The sequence below is a fragment of the Chiloscyllium punctatum genome, chromosome 12, assembly GCF_047496795.1.
Source record: "Chiloscyllium punctatum isolate Juve2018m chromosome 12, sChiPun1.3, whole genome shotgun sequence".
NCBI classification, from domain to species: domain Eukaryota; kingdom Metazoa; phylum Chordata; class Chondrichthyes; order Orectolobiformes; family Hemiscylliidae; genus Chiloscyllium; species Chiloscyllium punctatum.
In genome coordinates, this window is record NC_092750.1 from 36,603,338 (window position 1) to 36,627,909 (window position 24,572).

General features: G+C 39.1%; 3 protein-coding genes across 4 annotated transcripts in view; 1 reads left to right on the forward strand and 2 right to left on the reverse strand.

Moving 5' to 3' along the window:
* The window catches only part of dnah12 (dynein, axonemal, heavy chain 12), a 278,731-nt gene extending 273,630 nt beyond the window's left edge, over nucleotides 1-5,101 (reverse strand). Inside the window, exon 1 of the mRNA XM_072582341.1 lies at nucleotides 5,029-5,101. The gene's annotated coding sequence lies outside the window, so the exon portion shown is untranslated. The remainder of the gene's footprint in view (nucleotides 1-5,028) is intronic.
* Nucleotides 5,102-11,956: 6,855 nt separating this feature from the next.
* On the reverse strand, nucleotides 11,957-17,882 carry rps23 (ribosomal protein S23). Its single transcript, XM_072582342.1, has 4 exons — nucleotides 17,757-17,882; nucleotides 16,140-16,299; nucleotides 15,538-15,658; nucleotides 11,957-12,151 (listed from the first exon to the last, which is right to left on the reverse strand). Exons 1-4 carry the CDS (start codon nucleotides 17,758-17,760, stop codon nucleotides 12,005-12,007), a joined length of 432 nt encoding a protein of 143 aa, XP_072438443.1. The 5' UTR covers nucleotides 17,761-17,882; the 3' UTR covers nucleotides 11,957-12,004.
* A 260-nt stretch (nucleotides 17,883-18,142) lies between these two features.
* The window catches only part of atp6ap1la (ATPase H+ transporting accessory protein 1 like a), a 39,913-nt gene continuing 33,483 nt past the window's right edge, over nucleotides 18,143-24,572 (forward strand). For both annotated transcript variants that reach the window (XM_072582346.1, XM_072582345.1), the window contains exons 1-3: nucleotides 18,143-18,316; nucleotides 21,309-21,444; nucleotides 23,551-23,613. In XM_072582346.1, the coding sequence (XP_072438447.1) occupies nucleotides 18,216-18,316; nucleotides 21,309-21,444; nucleotides 23,551-23,613 (300 nt within the window). In that variant the 5' untranslated portion in view covers nucleotides 18,143-18,215. The remainder of the gene's footprint in view (nucleotides 18,317-21,308; nucleotides 21,445-23,550; nucleotides 23,614-24,572) is intronic.

Genomic DNA, 24,572 nt, shown 5'->3' on the forward strand with positions numbered 1-24,572 from the left:
AGCTCATGACCAACTTTGCCTCAGATTATCTGCTACTAAAACTGACGCTCTTGCTTCTTCCCTACAAGCTTTAGTATTCATAGGCTTCATTAAAGACCACTTTTCATTCACATGAAAACATTCAAAATGTTACTACTGATGTTCTAACCCAAACCAAAATCCAACTTGAATAAATTAGATTCCAATGCACCGATGCTAGGATTTAAAAAATTTCATCTTCAGGTCAAAATCTAACCATGCTTCTTCCATGTTGTGACAAACTCCAGTCCCATGACTACAAAAACTTTGGAACTTTGAATTTCAGGCCTGTTCTGTATCCCCTGTGGTCTTGCCCTTACATAGGCATATGCCATCAACTGGCTAGGATCTAAGCTCTAGAATTCCTTCCTTAAACTTCCTTTTTTCCTAATTCCTTTCTCCTCCCATTCCTCGTGGAAACCTACTTCTCTGACTCAGACTTTAGTCACAATGCCAGCATTTCCTAATGCGGCCAGCTGTCATGTTTTATTAAGGAAATGCTATGTTACAGGTGGTATACTAATGTCAATTTTATCTATCTTGGAATTACTTCATATTTGAATTCTGCTAAAAAGACTTCCCGTGCTAAAATATCAAAGAGGATCATATCAGAGCCAGAAATGACATTCCATGTTACTGTAACAAAAGCAAACTAACCTTGTTCATCTTTCTTGATCTGCTTGCAACTTTGATGTGGTTGACCATGCTATCCTCCACCAACTCTTCTCACAGTCATCCAGCTGTGTGTGGCTGCTCTCATCTGATTACATTCTTACTTATATTATGAGAGCTACAGTATCGAGTGCAATTGCTTTATTTCCTGATTCTGCAGTATTCCCTTGGTAACCCCAACCATTAATCCTTGGCACCTTCTGGTTTCTCATTTACAAGCTGCACGTTGGCGAAATCGTCCAAAGACAAAGATTTTCGTTTGCACAATAACACTCAGCTCTACCTACCCATGGCTTCTCTCAACCAACTTTCAGTTGCTTAATTATCAAACTGACATATTGTTCTGGATGAGCAGAAATTTCCCTAATTAAACATAAGAAAGACTAAAATAATATTTTTTTGGTCCCCACCACACCTCCATTCCCTAGCTGCCAACCCATCTCTCTCTCTGGCAACTCTGCGATTAAACAAGACTGTTTGCAACCTCAATGCCATATTTGACCCCTTACCACATATCATGCCATCTCTAAAATGTATATTTCCATTTTCATAACATTATCTGAATGTATCCCTGCCTCAGCTCATCTATTACTGCCTTTGTTTACCCTGGACTTGAAAATTTTAATGGACCCCTAGTTAACTCTCACATGCTACCATCCATAAAGTAGAGGTCATCCAAAATGCTGCTGCCTGTATTCTAACACCCCTTCTAAAATCACACATCGTCTTAACAGACCATCATCAGAAAAAGACAATTGGTTGTATTTTAAACTGAAAGTCAAAATGCCTCAGATGAGGGAAGATGTTGAGAAGGAGAGTCTTTCATGGTAACTTCAGTTGTGCTGGAAATTGAACCCCAATGTTGGTGTCACTCTGCATTGTAAACCAGCCATCCAAGCTAAACTAACCCCTACACTAAGGACACAATGTACATGCAAGTAGTTGTTGGTTGTGTCAATAATGCACCAAAATAGCTGTGATCAAACTAACAAATCGCATTCTATTTGTCTATTTGTTCCTTTTCAATCTATCTACTGCCTTTGACACATTGACCACATGAAGCTCATCCAATATCTCTCCACTGTCATCCAACTAATTAGGACTGTACTTAAATTGATTCTATTCTTCTTCATCTTATTATAACTAGAATAACATCCAATGGCTTCAGTTCCTGCTCCACCCAACTGCCTCCAGTGTCCACTAAAGATTTATCCTTGGAAAAAAGCAGATCTGGCAGCATCTGTGAAGAGAAACCAGAGTTAACATTTCAGGGTCGGTGAAATGTTAACTCTGATTTCTCTTCACAGAAGCGTCCAGATCACTGAGCTTATCCAGAAATTTCTGTTTTTGTTTCTGATTTACAGCATTCACGGTTTTTTTGTTTTTTATAAAAAAAACTATCTTTGTTCCACGTACCTTGTTTCCAAATACATATTGCATTAGTTTTCAGACGAGTGCATACATCCTCAATGCTATATTAACACCACCACCAGCACCTCCACCCCTCTATTGTTGGTAAATTATCAGATTGCTTGTCGAACATCCTGTAATGGATGAATAAAATTTTCCTCCCAAAAAAATTGGGAAGAACAAAACCACTATTTTTGCTATCTGTGATAAGTTCCCTTCCTGAGGCCAAACCAGATTGTTTATAACTGTGGTATCACATTTCACCCCAAGATGAGCTTTGGACCGCATACTCAATGCCTCACTAAAACTGCATATATCCACATCAGAGCATTGACAATACCTGAAATCAGCTGATGCTGAAACCCTAATTCATGAGTCTGTTACCTCCAAATATGACTAATGTAAAACACTCCTGGCTGGTCTCCTACATCATCAGCCAGAAATGTTGAGTGGATGATCAATTCCACTCACCCCAATTTCCATCCTGTGAAGACCTAATATCACAGATTTAATCATCAGCCAATTTTATTCCATTTTCATGATATTAACAGATGACTGAAGGAGTGCACCAGAACCAGCCACAGCCCTTGACAAGCTGTTCCAGTACAGCCACCAGACTAGCATCTACTGTATATAGCAATGTAAAAAATTGTTTAGGTATGTCCTCTACACAAAACAAGACAAATTCAACAGAGCCAAATTCCACCCCACTGATCTATTCTTTATCATTAGCAAAGTGATAAAAGAGGTCATCAACATTGCATTCAAGCAGCACATACTCAGCAATAACGTAAGCACTAATGGTTAGTTTGGATTTCACAATGGTTACTCAGCTCCTCATTGTAGCTATGGTCCAAACATCAATAAAATAGCTGAACACCAGAGCTTGTGTAAGAGTAACTGCCCTTGACATCAAAGTAGCATTTGACCGAAGGAGCCATCCAAGGAGTCCTGGCAAAACATATGCCAATGGGAAAGTCTCCATTGATTGGAGTTATACCAAGCAGCACAGAAGGGTAGTTGTGTTTGTTGGTCTATCATTTTAGTCCCATGTCATCACTAGAGGAATACTTCAGGGTAGATATTTCCCAGCTGTTTAGTGGTGTTATTAAATATCCTAAATTAATCTAGTCCCATTTGCCAGCACTTGGCCCATTTCCCTCTAAACCATTCCTATTTATGTACCCATCTAGATGCCTTTTAAATGTTGTAATTGTGCCTTTTCAAGTTGGACTGAAGGGTCTGTTTCCATGTTCTATATCTCTATGACTCTGGAGCAAGGTGGAACTTGAACCCAAACCTCCTGGCCCAAAGGCAGGGACATTATCACTGCACCACAAGCATTAACACCTCAGGGTAGTGTTCTCGGCCTAACCATCTTCAGCTGCTTCATCAATGACCTTTCCTCCATCACAAGATCAGAAGTGGGGGTGTTCACTGTCAATTGGACCATGGTTAGCACTATTTCTGACTTCTCAGATAGTGAAACAATCCATATCACTCCCTCCACCAAAGACACATAATAGCAGCAGTATGTACTGCTTACAAGATGCACTGTAGCAACTCACCAAGACTTCTTCAACAGCACCTTCTAAATCTATGATTTCTATCACCTACAAGGACAAGTGCACCAGATGCCTGGGAAACCCACACCCTGTCAGTACCCAGCCAAATTACACACTATATTACTGTTTCTGTGCTGTTGCTATGTCAAAAATCTGGAACCCCATTCCCTAATAGCATGAGTATACTTACACCCGATAGGTAAAAACAATGACTGCAGAAGCTGGAAACCAGATTCTGGATCAGAGTGGTGCTGGAAAAGCACAGCAGTTCAAACAGCGTCCAAGGAGCAGGAAAATCGACGTTTCGGGCAAAAGCCCTTCATCAGGAATACAGGTTCACCTCCAAGTTCTCACAAGCAATTAGGGATGGACTATAAATGCTGGTCCAGCCAGTGGTTCCAAAAACTCGTTAACAATGGGGAAAAAAACAATTCTACCTTAGGGTCATCCAAAACTCAGGTGCTAATGTCATTAGTTGCACCAAGTTCTATTACCCCTCTCCTCGGTGATATACACCAGTTCGTGATTACTGTATGACTTTTGTTTTCAAATTCCTCCTTTATCTCACCTCTCCTGTCTCTGTCATTTTTCCAAGTCCCGCAACATTGAAAGATTCCTGCGCTATTCCCAATTCTTGACTCTTGACTAACTTGCCTTGCTCCAACATCAGTCGCCGAATCTTCAGCTGCGCAGGCTCTGAGCACTATAAGGCTCGGAGGAGGCTCTTTGCTTCTTTAAGACAGTCACAAAGCAAACCTGTGATACTTTCTTTTGTCGGGGGCGGGCATCAAATCATGCTTGCAAAACCTCCCGGTAAATAACTTAAGATGTTTATGACTTTATGGGTGCTGTATTAATACGGGACCAACTGTTGTAAGTTTCAGGAAATATCATTTAAAGTTCGCTTCAAATCAGCTTCGAGATAAACCCTACTGCTGGAAATATGCAACCCTTTGCTGCATTCGCTTTATATATTGAAATGAAAACAATACATGTACCACTGACATCGGACTGTGTGACTAATCCAGTATGGGGAAGTCAGAAATGGTGTTGAGCATTGACACATCAATGTGCGATCACATCAAATCAAAACTATAGATGTGACGAGACTGTTATCCTTGTTTATATAAATATCAATGTAACTCTTGTTAGCACGATTCACTTCGCAGTGAGCAAGGACCGTACAATTATACTTGGGACTCAGAAACGATTCATTCTGGTCCACACGCAGCCACTTCCTGAACCGATGAGATTCAAGGTAAGAGTGAGGCAGCTACAAACTCTCCCTCACAAATGCCCTCAAGTTTGAAGACCCCCCCCCCTCACTCACTGCGGATAGCTGCACACACGCGGGGTGACTTACTTTGGCAGCGCGTTTGATCTCGTCCACGGAGGATCCCAGCGGACAGCCGCCGTTACCACCGCCACCGCAAACAACCTGGTTACCATGGAGACGGCACTTCCGGCCCGGCCGAGGTTACTTCCGGCACGTCTCTCACCCGATCCCTGACGGTGGAGCGTGAGGTGCAGCTCCTTCAATTGTGTAAATCGGGTCTCTTAGTTATCGTTCCATCACATCTTACTTAAAAACCTGGTTGATCATTTATGTAAAAGTCTGTTTAACTTTACAGTAGCTTTTCCTGGTGGAATGTTTTGTCAGGATTTTCTATGTCGAATCAAAACAGCTGGCGGCATGGCTGGAAGAACCGGGCAGTCCTACTCTCGCAGAAACGCTTCGTTTCCTCTGAATAGCGAATTTATCTGTTTAAAAATGACCATTCTGATATGTATCTGAAGATGCGTTCAAATCATTTCTCGATGCCAGACAAGGGGTGTGCAGTTTAGAGATCGTGGTAAATTCGGGAAAAAAAAGGTGCTAGTGAGACCCACGGCTGGAACACTCACCAGTTTTCGGCCCCTGGGTAAAAACCAGGACTACAGATGCTGGAAACCAGAGTCTAGATTAGAGTGGTGCTGGAAAAGCACAGCAGGCCAGGCAGCATCCGAGAAGCAGGAAAATCGACGTTGCAGGCAAAAGCCCTTCATCAGGAATAGAGTTTTCGGCCCCTATCTAAGGAAAAATATACTGTACTGGCATTGGATGTACTCCAGAGATATTAACTTGGCTAATCCCGGGTATTTTTATGAGGTTGAGTAGATTGGACCTATAATCATTGGAGTTTAAAAGAATTAGGTGACTTTATTGAAACATAGAAGATTGTTGGAGGATTGCACAGGGTAGATGTGCAGTGGGTTGCTTCACCTTGTGGAGAGTCTAGGACCAAAAAGCATAATCTCAGAACAAAAGGTCACACATTTAGGACAGAAATAAGGACTATCTTCTAAGGTCCTTATTTCTGGAATTCTGAAAGTCTGGAATTCTTTACCATGGGCTATCAAGGCTGGGTTATAGAGTCATAAGAGATGTACAACATGGAAACAGACCCTTTGGTCCAACCCATCCATGCCGACCAGAGATCCCAACCCAATCTAGTCCCACCTGCCAGCATCCGGCCGATATCCCTCCAAACCATTCCTATTCATATATATACATAAAGTAAAAAGTTAAAAATCACACAACACCAGGTTATAGTCCAACGGATTTAATTGGAAGTACCATCTTTCGGAGCGCTGCTCTTTCATCAGGTGGTTAAGTATTCTCTGGTCTGAGATTTTTTATCAATATAATCAGGGTGGTAGGGTAAAGGCAAGAAACTGTGGAGGATTAATCAGATTAGCCATGATCTGGTTGAATATTGGAGCTGATTCAATAGGTTGAATGGTCCCCTCTGCTCCTATGTCTTACAGGTTTACAATGTTATCGAGAAACAAAAGGATAAAACTTAGTAGAATACAAATGGCAAAACTATAGTCATGATGAGAGAATTCATTTCAAGAAGAAAGGATTCTGGGTAATCCAAGATGGAGAATGGGGAGAAAATTGTGTCTGTAAGAGCTGCTGTTTTTTTTGAGGTATTTTAGGTGTTGAGATGATTTCCTTTAGCAATTACTGTTTTATATGCTGTTGCATTTTTTTTTTGGAACTTGAGAAAAATTGTCAGAACAATGGCACTTTTAAAAGGGAGAAAGACAGCATATACATGGTCAGCGAAGGAGAGGACAAAACCTACACTGCTAACTGACACAGTAGTGAATCTGCACAGTTGCTGCCTTTGCTCTTTGCATTATGTAACTCTGAACATCGGAGTCCATCTAGGAAAAATTAACAAACACCAAAATTCACAACTGATCTTGAAGGAACCCGTGTGGGAGAGCTCATAACACAGGAACAGATAAGTGCAGTTTTTCACATGTAACCTTGCTGTAAGTCTACAGTAGTGAGTAGCGTGGGTTCTATCTAGATTACATTTTTAAAATATAAACTATCAGTAGTAAGTTAGCCTAGAGCTCATTTTTAGGGCAAAAGGACAGTGCTATTTTCTAGGTCTGTAAATTGTGAAGGAGCAAAGATGGTCTTTAGTAGAGTGATACGCTCATCTTGTTGAATGAGCGAGTTTATGGAGAGATTACATGTTTCTGAGGATTACGTCTGCAGGAAGTGTGTTTGGTTGGAAATCCTAATCAGATCAATTGGATTGGTTTGAGCAACGGTTAAAGGCAACAATGGAGTGTGATGGATGGCAGTTAAAAGGGAGAAAAGCTGCAGATACAGTCAGATAGATGGGTTAACTACAGGAAAGGTAGGATAGCTAGGCAAGTAGTGGCTATCCCCATTTCAAACAGGTATGTTGACTTGAAAAACGTAGGGGGGGTGATGGACTCTCAGGGGAACATGGTATGAACTGCCAAGTTTCTGGTATCAAGACAGGCTCTAACGAAATGAGGGGTACATCAGATTCCAAGCGATCGATTATGATAGGAGATTCTCTAGTCAGAGGCACAGACAGATGTTTCTGTGGCCAGCAGTAAAAAGTCAAAATGGTGTGTTGCCTCCCTGCTGCCAGGATCAAGGATGTTTTGGAAACGGTGCAGAATGTTCTTAAAAGGGGTGAGAGACCAGCATACCCCTTTTCATCATACACATTGGAACCAATGATATAGGAAGGGAAAAGTTTGTGATTCTGAAGGGAGAATATAGGATTAGGCAGGAATTTAAAAAGGAGGTCCTTGAGGATAGTAATATCTGGATTACTCACAGTGGTACGAGCTAGTGAGGTAGGACTAGGAGGATAGAGCAGATGAATGTGTGGCTGAGGAGCTGGTACATGGGAGAAGGATTCACATTTTTGTATCATCTCTTCTGAGATAGAAGTGACTTATATGGGAGGATGGATTGCACCCAAATTGGAAGGGGACTAATATACTGCCAGGGACATTTGCTCGAGAAGATTTAAACAAGTATTGGGGGTGGAGGAGATAATGAGGAAAGAAATCAATCTGAGACTGGTATAATTGGGAAAGGGAGCGAGTCAAACAGTCAGGGTAGGAAGGAACAAAGCAGAGTACAAAGTAGAACGGATAAACTGCATTTACTTCAATGCAAGAGGCCCAACAGATAAGGCAGATAAACTCAGGGCATGGTTAGGAACATGGGACTGGGATTTCATAGCAATAACAGAAACATGGCTCAAGGATGGGCAGGACTGGCGGCTTAATGTTCCAGGATACAAATGCAATAGGAAGGATAGAAAGGGGGGGCGAGAGGAAGAGGAATGGCGTTTTTGATAAGGGATAGCATTACTGCTGTACTTTGGGAGGATATTCCTTGAAATATATCCAGGTAAGTTATTTGGATGGATCTGAGAAATAAGGAAGAGATTATCACCTTATTGGGATTGTATTATAAACCCCCTAATAATCAGCAGGAAACTGAGAAACAGATTTGGAAGGAGATTTCAGTTATCTGTAAGTATAATAGTATGGTTATGGTAAGAGATTTTAACTTTCCAAACATAGACTGGGGCTGCCATTGCATTAAGGGTTTAGATGGGGAGGAATTTAAGTGTGTACAAGAAAATTTTCTGATTCATTATGTGGATGTTCCTACTAGAAAAGTTGCAAAACTTGACCTATTTTTGGGAAATAAGGCAGGGCAGGTGACTGAGGTGTCAATGGGGGAAGCACTTTGGGGCCAGTGACCATAGTGCTATTAGTTTTAAAATAGCGATGGAAAAGGATAGACTGGATATAAAAGATGGAAGTTCTAAATTGGAGGAAGGCTAATTTTGACAGTATTAGACAAGAACTTTCAAAAGCTGACTGGGGGCAGATGTTTGCAGGTAAAGGGCTGGCTGGAAAATGAGAAGCTTTCAAAACTGAGATAACAAGCATCCATTATATTCCTACAGGTTTAATTGGAAGCACTAGCTTTCGGAGTGCTGGAGTACAACAACCTGATGACGTAATGCTTCCACCTAAACTTGTTGGACTATAACCTGGTGTTGTGATTTGTAACTTTGTACACTCCAGTCCAACACTGGCATCTCCAAATCAGTATATTCCTGTTAGGGTGAAAGGAAAGGCTGGTAGGTGTAGGGAATGCTGGATGAGTAGAAAAATTGAGGTTTTGGTTAAGAAGAAAGCATATGTCCAGTATAGACAGGAGAGAGAGAGAGAGAGAGAGAATCCTTAAACTCTATTATCCAAATGAGATAGGCGGGCACGATCTTTTGGATAATTCATTATGCCGTTAATTGATTCAGTGCCTTTCCTCTGGGGCTTAGTTTTCTGTTAAGTCCACTCCCTGTTCAGGAGACTGTGCAGCATCACACCATGCGTAAGCACCTGTGTACTACCCATCCAAGAGTGCCCCACTGCTATCTAACACCATCCCCTGCCTGAGCCCAACCCCATCCAACAACCCACCCCACCCACCAGACTGGACACCAACAGCATATACACACACAAACTTTTCACTGCAACGTTTTGATAGGTTCCAACCTTTCCCTGTACAGAACAATGTTGGAGATTATCTGGGGGAGGGGTAGGGTTTAGGGTGAACACCTGCATAGAACTCCACGGAAAGTATAGGGGGAGAGAGAGGGTGGGAAGTCAGTCATTTGGAGACGGTGCCCAGGATTGTTCTCGGCAGCATTTCAGTAAGCAGAGTTCACTTTTAATCACTAAACAAAAAACGCAATCAGCATTGGAAATACATCTTTGATGTAATGTTTCTATTGGGGCCTCGAGATCTTTGGATAATTGATATTCAGATAATCAAGATTCCTGTTTACTTAAGGGGGGGAAATTCAGGATGGCAAAAATGGGGACATGAGATAGCTTTGGCAAATAGGATTAAGGAGAATCCAAAGGGATTCTATAAATACATTAAGGACGAAAGGGTAACAAGGGAGAGAATAGGGCCCGTCAAAGATCAGCAAGGCACCCTATGGGTGGAACCACAGGACGGTGGGGGAAAGATACTGAATACTTTGCATCAGTGTTTACTGTGGAGAAGGACATGGAAGATATAGAATGTGGGGATTTAGATGGTGACATCTCAAAACATGTCCATGTTACTGAGGAGCAGGTGCTGGATGTCCTAAATGCATAAAAGTGATAAATCCCCAGGACCTGATCACGTGTACCTTGATCAGGTAATATTTGTATCATTGATAGTCACAGGTGAGGTGCTGGAAGATTGGAGGTTGACTCATGTGGTGCTACTATTTAAGAAAGGGGGTAAGGAAAAGCCAATGAACAATAGATTGGTGAGCCTGACATCAGTTTTAGGCAACTTGTTGAAGGGAATCCTAAGGGACAGGATTTACATGTATTTGGAAAGGTAAGGACTGAATAGGCATAGTCAGCATGACTTGAGCAATGGGAGATCATCTCATGAACTTGATTGAGTTTTTAAAGAAGTAACAAAGAGGATTGATGAGGACAGAGTGGTGGATGTGATCTATATGGACTTCAGTAAGGCGTTCAACAAGGTTCCCCATGGGAGACTAGTTAGTAAGGTTAGATCTTATGGAATACAGGGAGAACTGGACATTTGGACACAGAACCGGCTCAAAAGGTAGAAGATAGAGTTGCTTTTCAAATTCGAGGCCTGTGACCAGTGGAGTGTCACAAGGATCAGTGCTTGGACTGCTACTTTTAGTCATTTATATAAATTATTTGGATATGAACATAGGAGCTATAGTTAGTATTCTCAAATCAGGTTTCCTAATATATCTTCCCTTAACAGAAAACCAATGTTGTATACAGTAAAGTACTCCAGATGTGAACTCACCAGTGTGTTTTATAACTGAAGCGTGACCTCCTTATTTTTGTATTCAATTCCATTTTGCAATAAATAAACTCACTTTTCTAATTACTGACTGTACATACAGTTAGAACTATACAACATGGAAACAGACCTTTGGTCCAACTCACCCACACCAACCAAATATCCTAAATTAAACTAGTCCCATTTGCCAGCATTTGGCCCATATCCCTCTAAACCCTTTTCAAATCATATACCCATCTAGATGTCTTTTAGATATTATTATACCAATCTCACCACTTCCTGCAGTAGCTCTTTCCATACATGTATAATCCTCTGTACAGGAAATACTATGCTGAATATACATTTGACTTGTTCTAGTAATCATGAACAGAAGTTTAGCACACTAAGCATAAGATGAAATGTGACCTTCTCCATGTTTGTGGGTAGAAAATAAAACAATTATTAATTAAATAGAACAAGATTGCAGAGTTCTGTAGTAGTACTACATAAGTTACAGTTTGATTGCAGGTTTACCAAGTGACAGGAAGTCAAATTAAAATGTTATTTATCATTTAGAGATTAGAGCATACAATAATGGAAATTTTGTTTTAATTGTAAGGGCATTACTGAGACTACATTATGGTGCTATATCCACCATAATGTTTCATAATTCTGACAAGGCAAATATTGAAAGAGCTGAAGATGGTTAGGCCAGATCACTGCCCTGAGTATCCTGCAGTGATGGATGGGGTTGAGACAATTACCCTCTAAAAATGTAACCATTTTTCTTTGTGCTAGGTACAGCTCCAACCAGCAGAGTTCCCAGATTTCCAGGGATTTCAATTTTACACTGCCAACTACTGGATATAAAATATTTTTTCATCTTATCACGTAACTAAGAACTGCTGCAATAAGCAATATCAGAGTGGATTATCAGTTCAATAAACGTCAGATATACCATACGTCCCAACAGAAAACAATGATTAATAGTTCATAGAACTTGTTTGTCAAAACAAATATAAAATCCTGGAGTGTATTTTCTCAAGACTCTTTCTATCAGAACTAGTGAACATAGAAAAAGTTTGAATACATGCAGACATAACTTCTGACAATCATCTATTTTTAAAATGTTTTATTTTTCATCTTTGTTAATATACTGAAAACTTTAAGATCTTGGTCTCTCCTTCTTGCCTTTGTATAGAGCCAGCAGAGATACATTGGCTACTTTCACGACCTTGAATCGGACGCCAGGAATATCACCAACAGCATGACCCTTACGACCAAAACCAGCAACCAGAACTTCATCATTTTCCTAAAAGACAAGGAAGTTAGACCATCATTGAAACAGCTCAAAGCATGTACGAATTTGGAACCATCCAGTCTTTAATAGTTAGTGAGAAAGGTGAAAGACCACCAAAAGGTTGTTAGCTCTTGACATTGTTTGTGCAACATTTTTGGTACTTTTAATGGGAGTAAAAGAAAACTAGGGAATGCCACAAAACAAATAGTTAAGTGCGTACGAATCAAACGCCAAGTTTTTTAGATCACCATATTTGAACTGTAACGAGATTTTCAAATGTTTTGTATAAACATTCTTTGACTTTGTAAGTGAAGTGCACGTGGAATAAGCTTAAGTGCAGTAAATATATAATCAGTTTCATAAGAGGTAGAACATAAAGATAATTGACAAGATGACTACTACATGAAAAGTAGTCAGAATACGATTCAATTCTAAATACAGACCCAATACTATCAGTAAATAACTGATCAAATTCAGAAGTATGAGCAAGGTAAATGGGAAGGATCAGGGAAAAAAAAAGCTGGTTTAAGGCATCATCTTTCAACTGAGCATTTTGAATTTGTAATCATTAATGCACTGCACCAATCAGAAATTTTTGCTACTGATCTTTTTGGGAGAGTGAATGAATTGGAAGGAGGGGATGCAGGAACTTGGAAGAGTGCATACGTACATTTATAAGCTTGACAAATTTTAAGAGCACAATGTAATGTGGCACCAAGCTGATTTTTTTGCATAAATGTGCCAGGGTGACAAGAATCATATCGACACCATAAATATTGTGTCTCATGCAATCTTCTAGTGTGTGACCCTCTAGACCTTTATCCTCCAATTTGCAACCTCAAATGATAGTAAATACTGTATTTGAAAGTATATACGGATGAGTTACCCCATACCGTTCTTATACTTTTGCCAATTTTGAATTTTTGATTCAAAAATCAATGGATCCAAGCTCCCCCATTCAACCCACGAACAACAAAATACATTTGTACTACAGTATAAATTGGTTTCTATACTTCTGAAGTACAAAATCTGTTATATAATTAAGTAGAGTGCTTATTCTGGCCCAGATCTTAAGGACCTATACGAAAATTAATTTTCTGTTCTAGAACCTACTCAACAACTATTTTAATATGTATGGAAATGGGTACAACAATAATTTAGAAACGAAATCTCTGCTGATCAGCTTTACTACAGTTTTCCCAGTTTATACTGCTCCACACATTTCACAGCAGTGTAGAGATCAGTATTCACACACATTGATCTGGACAGTAAGCTAATAATGATGGTTACTATCATCAATCTTTTCTCCTCTTGGCGATTTGAGATTTATAGCTCAGGTTGATGATAAGTATGTAAGTTAGTTCGTTGAGCTGGAAGATTTGTTTCAAACAATTCGTTACCATATTAGGTAACATCATCAGTGAGTGTCTGGTGACGAAACATCTGAAAACAAATCTTCCAGCTCAGCAAGCTAGCTTACTTATTTCTCCTGTTGTCCACTCACAGCAAATTCTTAATTTTCACATTTTATTATTAATGATTTGACACATTACCACAAAATGTACTGTTTGGGTCTTTATAAACCATAAAAAATTCAAATGACAAGAATATTAATTTATGCACTACTCTTGCTGTGAGAGAAGTTACTTTTTGTTGAAATCAGGTATAGTCTGACTGGATCTTTAAACAGTTCAGAGTTTATAATGTCTTCTAAATAGCCTCAATTTCCCTGAAAGAAATATTTTTGAAAAGTCAAATTTCCCTATTATTTCAATGGTGGAATTTTGCACATTTGATGTTTTAGTTTCAACCTTAATCCCAATAAACTTCAAACATTTATTTCGATCAGATTGTAAATTTGCTTGCTCAGCTGGTAGATTTGTTCTGATGTTTCGTCGCCATGCTAGGTAACATCATCAGTGAGCCTCCAATGAAGCGTTGGTGATCTGCCGCATTTGCTATTTATCTGTCTTGGTTAATTGCGGTAGAATATATCATTTCCCATTCTGTTTCTGACAAGTTAGTAAACTGGGTCCAAATATATATGTTTTGTTAATAGAGTTCCAGCTTGAATGCCTGGCCTGTAGGAATTCCCATGTCCTTGTTTAGGCTGTCGCAGGATGATTGTATTGTCCCAATTACACTGGTGTCTCTCTTCGCCAGTATATATGGATCCACTGATAGTTGATCATGTCTTTTGGTGGCTAGTCAGTATTCATGTATTCTGATGGCTAGCTTCCTGCCTGTTTGTCCAATGTAATGTTTGTTGCAGGGTATTTTGTATATGACATTCTTTTTGCTGGTTGTTGGCACTGAAACAGCTCCTGATTAATTTAAAGGACCCCGTACCACCAACCAGCAGTACAACCTGGAGCTACAAATCTTCTCCAAAATCTCATTTCAAAATCTATAAAATTTGAAAGATTAAGTGAAGATTTCATTTTTTCCCCTAGTTTCCTGCTAGGAATTTCAATCTGACCGGGCACTTATTCTCTTTAATTACATCACTGCTGCTAGATGGCTAGAGCATAACCACTTGACTTGGTGTCTCTTGAATAATCTGTGATTGGTCTCCTTGATGCTGGTTATATCTAACTAGTTGCTCAAACTCTCTTCCTCATTCCCAATAACTTCAGGTGCCACAAGTGATGCTGTATGTTGAAAAGTAAAATGTGGAAATAGAATATAAAAAGTCATTTATAGGAGAAAACAGGTTTAAAAGTAGTATACACAAAGAGGAAATAAGGTGAATCATTAAATTGTTATTGCAAGGGGAATGGATTATAAAAAAATTGAAATGTTTTACTATAGTTGGAAGGGCATTTGGGTGCCCACATCTAGAATAATTTGTACAGTTTTGAATATCTTATTTGAGAGAGGACATACTAGGTTGGACACAGTGCAGAGAAAGTTACTCAACTGCTACCTGGGATTAAATGATTATGTTAAAAGGAAAGGTTGAGCATGTTGAACTTGCCTCCATTGAAATTCAGAAGAATGAGAAGTGAAAATATTGAAACAAAGTTCCCAAGAGAACTTGACAGAATAGTTGTTGTAAGGATGTTTCCTTATAATGGTGGAGATTATAAGTAGGATGCAGAATTTAAAAGTAACAGTCTTCCACTTGACAGGTGAGAATGTTTTTCTCCCAGAAGGTCACGAATCTCTCTTCCCCCAATAGCACTGGAGGAAGGGTCATTGAGTATTTTTTAAAAATTAGAAGTAGATAGATCTTCAAGTGACTCAAAAGGATACCGAAAATCAGTGGTTATCTAGAATATCAAAATTGATTTAATACTATGATTAACATATGAAAGCAGCATACAATATAAAATTATACAATTTACACCCTGCTTTTAAACAGTTCAGTAAAGTATGCTAAAAATACAGTTGCTTACCTCAATGAAATTCAAGCAGCCGTCATTTGGAACAAAAGCAGTGATTTTCTTGCCATTCTTAATAAGTTGGACTCGAACACACTTTCTAATGGCAGAATTGGGCTGCTTAGCCTCAACACCACTATCAAAAAAAAATTAAATTAATATTCGCAATGCTTTCCACATAAAAGATGTAATTGATGTAAGCAATCATCAATGGATTACACATTTTTATAAACATGCATTAAATGATACATATTTCATTTAACATACAATATGGCGTTAAATTGTATATGTGGATCTCTTATCTCTTGCATCATGAAATTGATCTGAATGTTAATGTTCTGTTCAACCTAGAGTTCAGACCATAGTCTGGCAAAGTGTCACGGCACCAGGCAACAATTGCTTATAATTAACCATAGCATCAGAAGTATGTACCAAACAGTACTTTGCCCAGAGAACAAGTGACCAATTAGCAAGACCATATTCTGACACATTCTAACAGTCATTATTTTTGTAAAATGAGGAGGAACAGCTGTAGTACAAAGGATACATAAGAGAAAGCATAAAACCTTACAGCAACCAGTAATAGTCAACAAAATCCTCAATTTCAAAACACTTACACTTTTTCCAAGACTATTCCTTTGGCATGGGAGGCACCACCGAATGGGTTGGCCTTCAGGGCAGTCCCTAAGTGGGCTTTTTTGTATTGCTTATCATGCCATTTCTGATCACGCCGAAGGTTACGTAACTTTCTGGCTGTACGAAGACCACGGCATTTACCTAAGAGTAAATATTAAAAATCTCAATTTCTGGTTTCTGATACAATTTATTCTTACTCACATATGAGTAAGAATAAGTATAATCTGCACAAAAAAGTCAATAGTCAAACTCAATTCAATGGTTTGCTAATGCCCAAGATATCATTCGCATAAATCTAATTAAGCTATTTCGAGCAATACAAGTTGTTTACAAATTACAAACCACTAAACTGCTCGGTGCCTTTTTGCATACTTGAGAATGCCAGTTTCAAATGTCTGTTAAAACTCAAAGTTGATTGAATATATTGGAATATTTCCTTCAAAAGGAGATTTTGTAAGAATTAAGTATCACAGAGAATGTAGTTCAAATCACACCACCATCTTATAGTCCAACAGGTTGCACTGCCTAGTGCTTCCAAATATACCAGTTGGACTATAATCCAGTGTTGCGTGATTTTAAACTTTGTCCACCTAAGTCCAAAACCGGCACCTCCAAATCAAGATGTAGAACGTATATAGTCCAACAATGCTTTTTTTTTGCACACTTCCCCCCCCCCCCCCAAAAAAAAATAGGCAATTACAATAACATTGCCACACTGTGGCTTAGTGGTGAGCACTGCTGCCTCATAGCACCAGTGACCCCAGGTGACTGTGTGGTAGAGTTTGCACATTCTCCCAGTGTCCTGCGTAAGTTTCCTCTGGGTGCTCCTGTTTCTTCCCAGAATCCAAAGATGTGCAGGTTAGGTGAATTGACTATGCTAACTTGCCCATAACGTTCAGTACACACATTAGTCAGGGGTAAATATAGAAAAATAGGGGGGGGGGGGGGGGGGGGGGGTTCTGGATGGGTTGCTCTTCAAAGGGTCAGCAGATTTGTGGGACTAAAAGGACCTGTTTCCACACTTGGAACTCAAAACCAAGAACCTGTTGTCCTTACATCTTGGCCTTGGGAGGAATGGCAGGCTGCAAAGTGATAAGCTCAATCCAAAGTATTAAAAAACGGTCTGGTGGTAACGTCATTACCTCTGAGCCAGGAGGGCTGGATTCCGAGGAGCGTAATAACAACTCTGAACAGGTTGGTTGAAAAATTCTATTTTTAAAAAAAATCCAGCACTTCCTTCGATACTTTCCAACAAGTAATCCCAACCAGTTATATTTATTTTTTTTCCACAACTGAGAAATGTGTATTGCGTTTTTCTCATTGGGCTTTTTAAAAAAATGGATTTATTTCTTAGCAAGGCGACAGCTTGGAGCAGGCCCCAAGCCTGGGCCTAAAGCCTCGAGTCAGGAAGCCATGGCGTGGCGGCTCTCATGCGGTTGCCTGTCGCATTAACAGAATACGAAGAAACAAACTGCCAGCGCCCGGATAGTGGATGCGAGCCTCGCAGAGTCCGCGTCGCAATCTTATTTTTCCAAAAGGAGATTCTGCGCGAGGAGTGTCGTCTCAGCCCGCGCCCGCGCCCGCTCTCACCCACTTACCCATTGTGACGGACTCGGCCTCACAGCAAAAAGACCAGAGCAGCCGTGCGCTGCTTCTATTACAAAGCACAAGACCCTGACCGGCGGCCCTCTCACTGCCTGTCGTAAAACACGACAATGAATTCACCTTTTACGTGCAACAGCACCAAGTCGGAGAGGAAATAATCTCCCCATTAGCAAAGAAAATATATAATTAGCAAAATCATGCTTTTTCTCAGTTTAAAACTAGTAAAACCTGAGATCCCGCCTCCTGCGGGTCTAATTGGCTTCTTGACAGGAGCCCAAGCGCTGAGTGGTGGTGACCGCTGTCAATCAGAAGGAGGTTGCCCACCCCCCCCCCCCCCACCACCCCCCACCACCCCCCACCCCCCACCCCCCACCTCTATTGCCGCGGGCTGAAACTTGTCCTTGGCTGTGGATCCTGGAAGGTTGTGTCACACGCGCTGCTGGTATTTATCAATGGAAACCTATAAAATACAGTGCTTAACAATTTCCCTTCTCATGACACTTTCCGTTACAGCTGATCATACCGTGCCCGTTATCATGTGGTCGTCAGCAAAGTAAGTTAAAGTGTTCAAACTACAAGTTGTTTCAATATTTACTACTATATGCATACGTCTATTTTAATAATGTTATGAAGGATCAATAAGGGACATGCTATTTTATTAGTAGTTAATCATGGACATTTGGATTGCCTAATACAAATTTCGCATAATGTTGAATGTAATGTTGAAAACTTAACTTGGTACTAACTGCTGAGATTATCAATTTATTACTGAATATTACATACACTATGGCAATTTCGTAAACAGCTAAAAGTTAAATGATTTATTATTTTCATTATTTATGTTAACGTAACTTAATTCCATATTATCCATTTTAAGTAACTAATTTGTTTTTGTATTTCTTCCATTCCAGTTAAAGCAGTGTTCAAATGAAACAAGTGCAGTGTCCCTGTAACTTGGTCTATCCACAAACGTTGATCTTTTAAATATAAATATTGGAACCTTTTGATATCAGTAACATTTCGATTTTTTTATTTCAGATTTCTAAAATTTGCAGCTTGTTTTTCCTTGTGCGTACCAGATTTTAACTCAACATATAATTTAATTGTATTTGTGAGTGGAGAATAAGACTAAAATGTATGTGTTTTTAATCATACTTATTTCCCAATGATGAATTCAATCTTAATAACTAACTGTACTGCACAGATGGCACTTTACCGATTATGTAGACCAATGTGGACATGTGATGCCGTTAATCCGTATTAGATAATCTGAGATCCAACAATAAATCAGTGCTCGGACAATGTTCACGGTTCCGAATTGCCTTCTCCCATTTTATAATTTCTTTCCAATACAAATGAGGTTCAGATAGCCGCGATGCTTGGTAGTATATCCAATACGAGAGAAGGACAGCCACGCAGAAAAACATAATTTATATAATGTATGCACCAGTGTATAAAATCCGTACTTTAAATGGGTATGGTCTCTTTTTATAACAAAACCCGCTGGAGAAACTCGGCAGGTCAGGCAGCTCCTAGAGTCATAGAGATGTACAGCATGGAAACAGACCTTTTGGTCCAACCCGTCGTTTCGAATCTAGTCGCCCTTCTTCAGAAATATTAACCCTGTTTTCTCCCCACAGATGCTGGCAGACCTGCTGAGTTTCCAATGTCGGCAGTTCTCTGCTTTATTTTTATTTAACATCTCTGTTTATAACACTTTCTCAGTTCGGTGGCAGTACTTACCATCCTAGCACCAAATTACGCAACGTTACAATAGTGGCAATATAGTGTCATTTGGATGGAGTGCACTCTGAAGAGTCATCTAAACTCGAAATATTAGCTTGTTCTCTGTGGCTGCTGTATGACCCGCTATGTTTGTTGTTTTCAGTTCAGCATTTGTTGTTTTAAGTTTAGATTCCAGCATCTGCAGTAATTTGTTCCTATAGTGTCGTTTATATGTATAAAAATGTTCAAAGTTAAAATGTTCTGGGAATAACATTTAACAAATAGTTGAGCCATGATGCTACTTACATACATTGTCCGCTTAAAGATATATTTTGTGCAGCTGAATCATGTTCAAAGCCTCACGTTCCTATTTCCATCAACTATCGTCGAACAAAATGCTGATAGATATTTCGGTAAATATCTTGCGGAGCTTTTATAAAGCTTTGCAACAAAAACATCTCGTGCAGTTTATGCATTTTCAGCAACAATGCCATTCAAAAATAATTAACCCATTGCTTTCTTTGCTGTTTAATTCTTGATGTCCCATATTCGTTCACAAATGCAGTACTATTGCGAAGATATATTTCCTGGTCATATATCCTAGCTTCTCGTTAATTACTAAAAATGCAACTACAGTTTTTGACCTGCGGTAAACTTTGAAGGGATATGAGTACTAAACGACAGGCCGAAGTTTCTGTGTTGCGGAGGGTATGAATTAGGATTTAAGACTTTATGGTTCTAGGAATTTCTTGTTGTCCGATTTTCAGCAACACGATTCCACGGCGAGCCAGCTATTTACAATCCAACAAACCTGTGTGCGACAGTTATTCTGAAAAGAGATGAGACATTCTGCTGTTTGGATATTCACCAAATAAAACTAAAATACTGTGGATGTTGCAGATCTGAAATAAATCAGGATGTCAGTAAGTTTGGCAGCATCAATTAGATTACTTAGTGTGGAAACAGGCCCTTCGGCCCAACAAGTCCACACCGACCCGCCGAAGCGTAACCCATCCATTCCCCTACATTTACCCCTTTACCTAACACTACGGGCAATTTAGCATGGCCAATTCACCTGAAGTGCACATCTTTGGACTGTGGGAGGAAACCGGAGCACCCGGAGGAAACCCACACAGACACGGGGAGAACGTGCAAACTCCACACAGTCAGTCGCCTGAGTCGGGAATTGAACTGTGCCACCGTGCCGCCCACGAGCCGTGCCGCTCAATGGTGAGAGTTAACGTTTGGCATCAAATTTCTCTTCCGAAGAAGAGTATCTTTGGCCTCCAAAAGTTAACTATGCCTGTCTGTCCACTGTAGTTACTACCTGCTGGGATTCCCAGCACTTTCTGTTTTTGTTTTTGATATCTAGTCATACTGACCGAATTTTGAAGCAATTTGCTGAGTTATCCTATTCTGCAATTAGTAAACACCCAACTGAACAGACCAGATAAGATTTCTCTTATTCCAATTCCGTTCTTCCAGCAGATGCATTGTGATATTTAAGCACTTAGAAAAAATGTGTTTTAAAGTCTAGTACTTGCCACCTGATGTCACAAAGAACTTCTGGTTGAATATCACAATTTACTTTATCTCTTACATTTACCTGGCCAATTTGATTCCTACTCACAGCATGTTCAATTGTCTCAGGTATTGCAGTACAGGTAATTAAAGTCAGAATTAAATCATAAGATTAAACCATAATAAAATCACAAGTGCAAAAAAAGTAGTTACCACATTGGTAAATGAAAATATCAAATATGTGGATGTTTCTATTTTGCTACTAATACAAATATATTACTTCATTTAATTTAATACAGGGCATTGTGGAAGTCAGTGAATATTCCACATCAAGAGCACAATGGATCACACAAAGAAGCACTGGAGCTGTTCAGGTACCTGAGTTCTGCAGTCAACAGAGGCCCAAAGAAAGTAATACTTTTCTGGCAAAACAAGGTAATTAAGGCAAAATTCTTTCTGTAAATCTGAGTTGAATGGTTCTAATGTGTTAGATGGGCACAAATGCATAATTCTTTTGAGTCCCAAAATCTGGGAAAGATTGTATTCCACAATAATCTTTTATCCATCTTTAGCTCATACCAATATAATGTTCCTATAAAATTGCTGCAATATTTACTAAATTTCAAATCAGTTAAAATGTTAGCAAATAATCTTGAAATATGAAAATTTATTATCAAATCCCACTTTTGACTGCTAAAGACTGCTCACTATTTTATGACCATTCCGGAGTCATCTTTGAATGCAAAGATCCTGGCTTCTTTTCTGCACTGGAAACCATATAACTATATCATTAGCTCCTCTATCATTATATCCAACAAGTGTCAGGAACTAAAAAAAAATCAAAGAACTGTGGATGCTGGAAACCAGAAACAAAACAAAAACTGCTGGAAAACTCAGCAGGTCTGGCAGCATCTGTGGTTTTAAAAAAAGCAGAATTAACATTTTGGGTCCAGTGACACTTCTTTGGAACATCAGTTCTGAGTTTTTCCAGCAATTTCTGTTTTTTATGTCAGGAGTTCTTGGATATCTTTGTCACTAAGATTTAAACAATCCCATCAGTTGTGCCTGCCACATTCATCCCTTCCATGAGCTGATCTGGTCAAATTTACTTTAATATCCTTCCCTGCTCTTGCTCAAAGTTTGTATATTTCTCTATTTTCTCTCATCTTTCCTCATCCCTGATCTGAATTCAACTGTCCCTAAAATTCACCTTCTCTTGATCTTTCGTTGCTCTTGTTTCTCTAAATTGCTGATCACCTAACTCCCTGCCTCATGTTAGACAATATTGTAAAGAGTACAGCGTCTATAGAGAACAGAGTTGAGATAAAGTATATACTTTGAGTATTATCCTTCTCTCCATTTTATATGCAATCATCACTCCCTCCTCAAAAAGAACCCTTGACCTCTCCAGAGGGGAAAAAGAAAGTTTGCATATGGAACAGTGGTTTACAAGAATGAAGTCCTTGAATATATTGACTCCTTCCAAATCTGTGCCATGTTTTCCTCAGGCCTCTTGTCTGAATCCCTTTGACATAGCTTCTGTATTTCCCTTAATACCAAAACATCACTTACCCAAAGTTACCAATCAGATCCTATGTGACTGTGACAAAGGTAAATTATCCTTTCTTGTTTGTCTGGGCCTATCTACAGCCTTTGACACATCATTCTCCTCCAGTCCTCTGCGCTGTCATCCACTTGGGTGGCACTGCACTTGCCTAGTTCAACTCTTACCAATTATATATAGAGTTTTACTTGAAATGGCTTTACTTCATGTTCTTGCTCCATTAGTGTTTCCCAAGGATCTATCCTTAGCCCTCCTCCTTTTTCTCAGCAATATCATCCAAAGACTGTCTTAGATTTCACACGAGTACTGAGATACCCCAATTCTACCATGATACTATTTCTCTGGACTCCTGCACTATTGATAAAATATTATTCTGCCTATCTGACATCCCTGAACAGAGAGACAGAAATTTTCCTCAATTAAACTTGGGAAAATCAAAGTCCTTATTCCTCACTACAAACTCTGTTTTCTAGCTACTGATCCTATTTCTTTCCTGTTAACATTCTGAGATCAAACTACCTTGGTGCCATATTTCAACTCATGATGTACTTCTGATCAGGTAGCACTAGCGCTAAAATATAACTGATTTGCCTCAGTTCGTCTGCTGATAAAATCCTCACTTACGTCTTTGTTATCTGTAGATGTAGCTAGTTAAATGGACTCCTGGTAAACCTCTCAGATTCTTTCTTCTGCAAAACTTAGGTCATTCTAAATTTTGCTGCTGTCCTGTTCATCTGTGCTTGCTAATGTACATTGGTTCCCAATCAAGCAATAGCATGATGTTAAAATTCTTATCTACATTTTTAAATCCCACTGTGACCTTGCCCCTCATCTGTATAATTCCTTCCATTTCCACAACATTGAGATATGTGTGCTCATCTAATTCCAAAGTCTTATTTAACAGAAAGTTATATTTATTCAAATTAATACTAATCATCTAGTTCTTACATTTCTTTACATTTTGATTGTACCTTCAGCTGAACATCCATGATATTATTACTGTTGATGGCAAGTTGGCCCACACATTTTCAAACATTCAGGTATGGTGGAACTTAATTTCATAAGCACATTTTTCAAAATTATATTTTTTTGCTTATTTTAAGGAAGCAGTAGCAAATTAAGACTTCATGTACAAAATAAAATTTAGGCTTTGAATTTTAGGAGTTAGTTTAGATTATGAACAATATTCATAACATAACTGATAGCTTAGAAAACAGATGTAACATGAACTAACTGTTCAGAAAGAATCGTATGAATAAAAAAGAAAGGATAGAATTAATACGTAATGATGGCAAAATAATTAGAAGAAACTGTGACTAGGACATTGTTTAACTCTATACTTGCTTGGCAGTCACAATACCAAATTTTGTTCTACTGATGGAGGAAGCCATCAGAGAGAAATGTTTAACTTGTTCTCCTCCTTCCAAAACAGCAATACATTTAAACACTATTAAATTCAATAGCTTAATTTTTAAAAAATAATTCTAATGATCATAATGATATAATAATTATAATAATTCTTTGGTATGTTTATAATCCTTTTATTTGGTTGAAAGTTAAATGAAAACATTTTGGTCATGATATCGGGTATGAGAACTGAAAGGATGGTCTTGCCATTCACCTCACATATAAGTATCTAAAAACCTTTTCCAAAAACCATTCCAAGTTTGTCAAAAGTAATAACTTTTTCATTTGTCTTTGGTGGGATAATAGTGGATAATTGCCATAAATTCACACCATTGCCATAAGTTCATTGCCATTTTGCACAGCTGTGTATGGATTCTGCTTGCCAAGATTGCAATGTGTAGTCTGTGTAGGAGCAGCGTGTCACAGAAATCACTTCCCCAATTGCTGAATGTAGTCATTGTAACAAAGTCTGCCAGGTGGACCTTCTAGAATATAAATTCCCCAATTGGTGCTGTTAATCTGATCCAATCAGGGAATCCTGACTGACAGATAAAAAGAGGAATGTACCACAGTTAGGCGGTAGTGTGGGGGT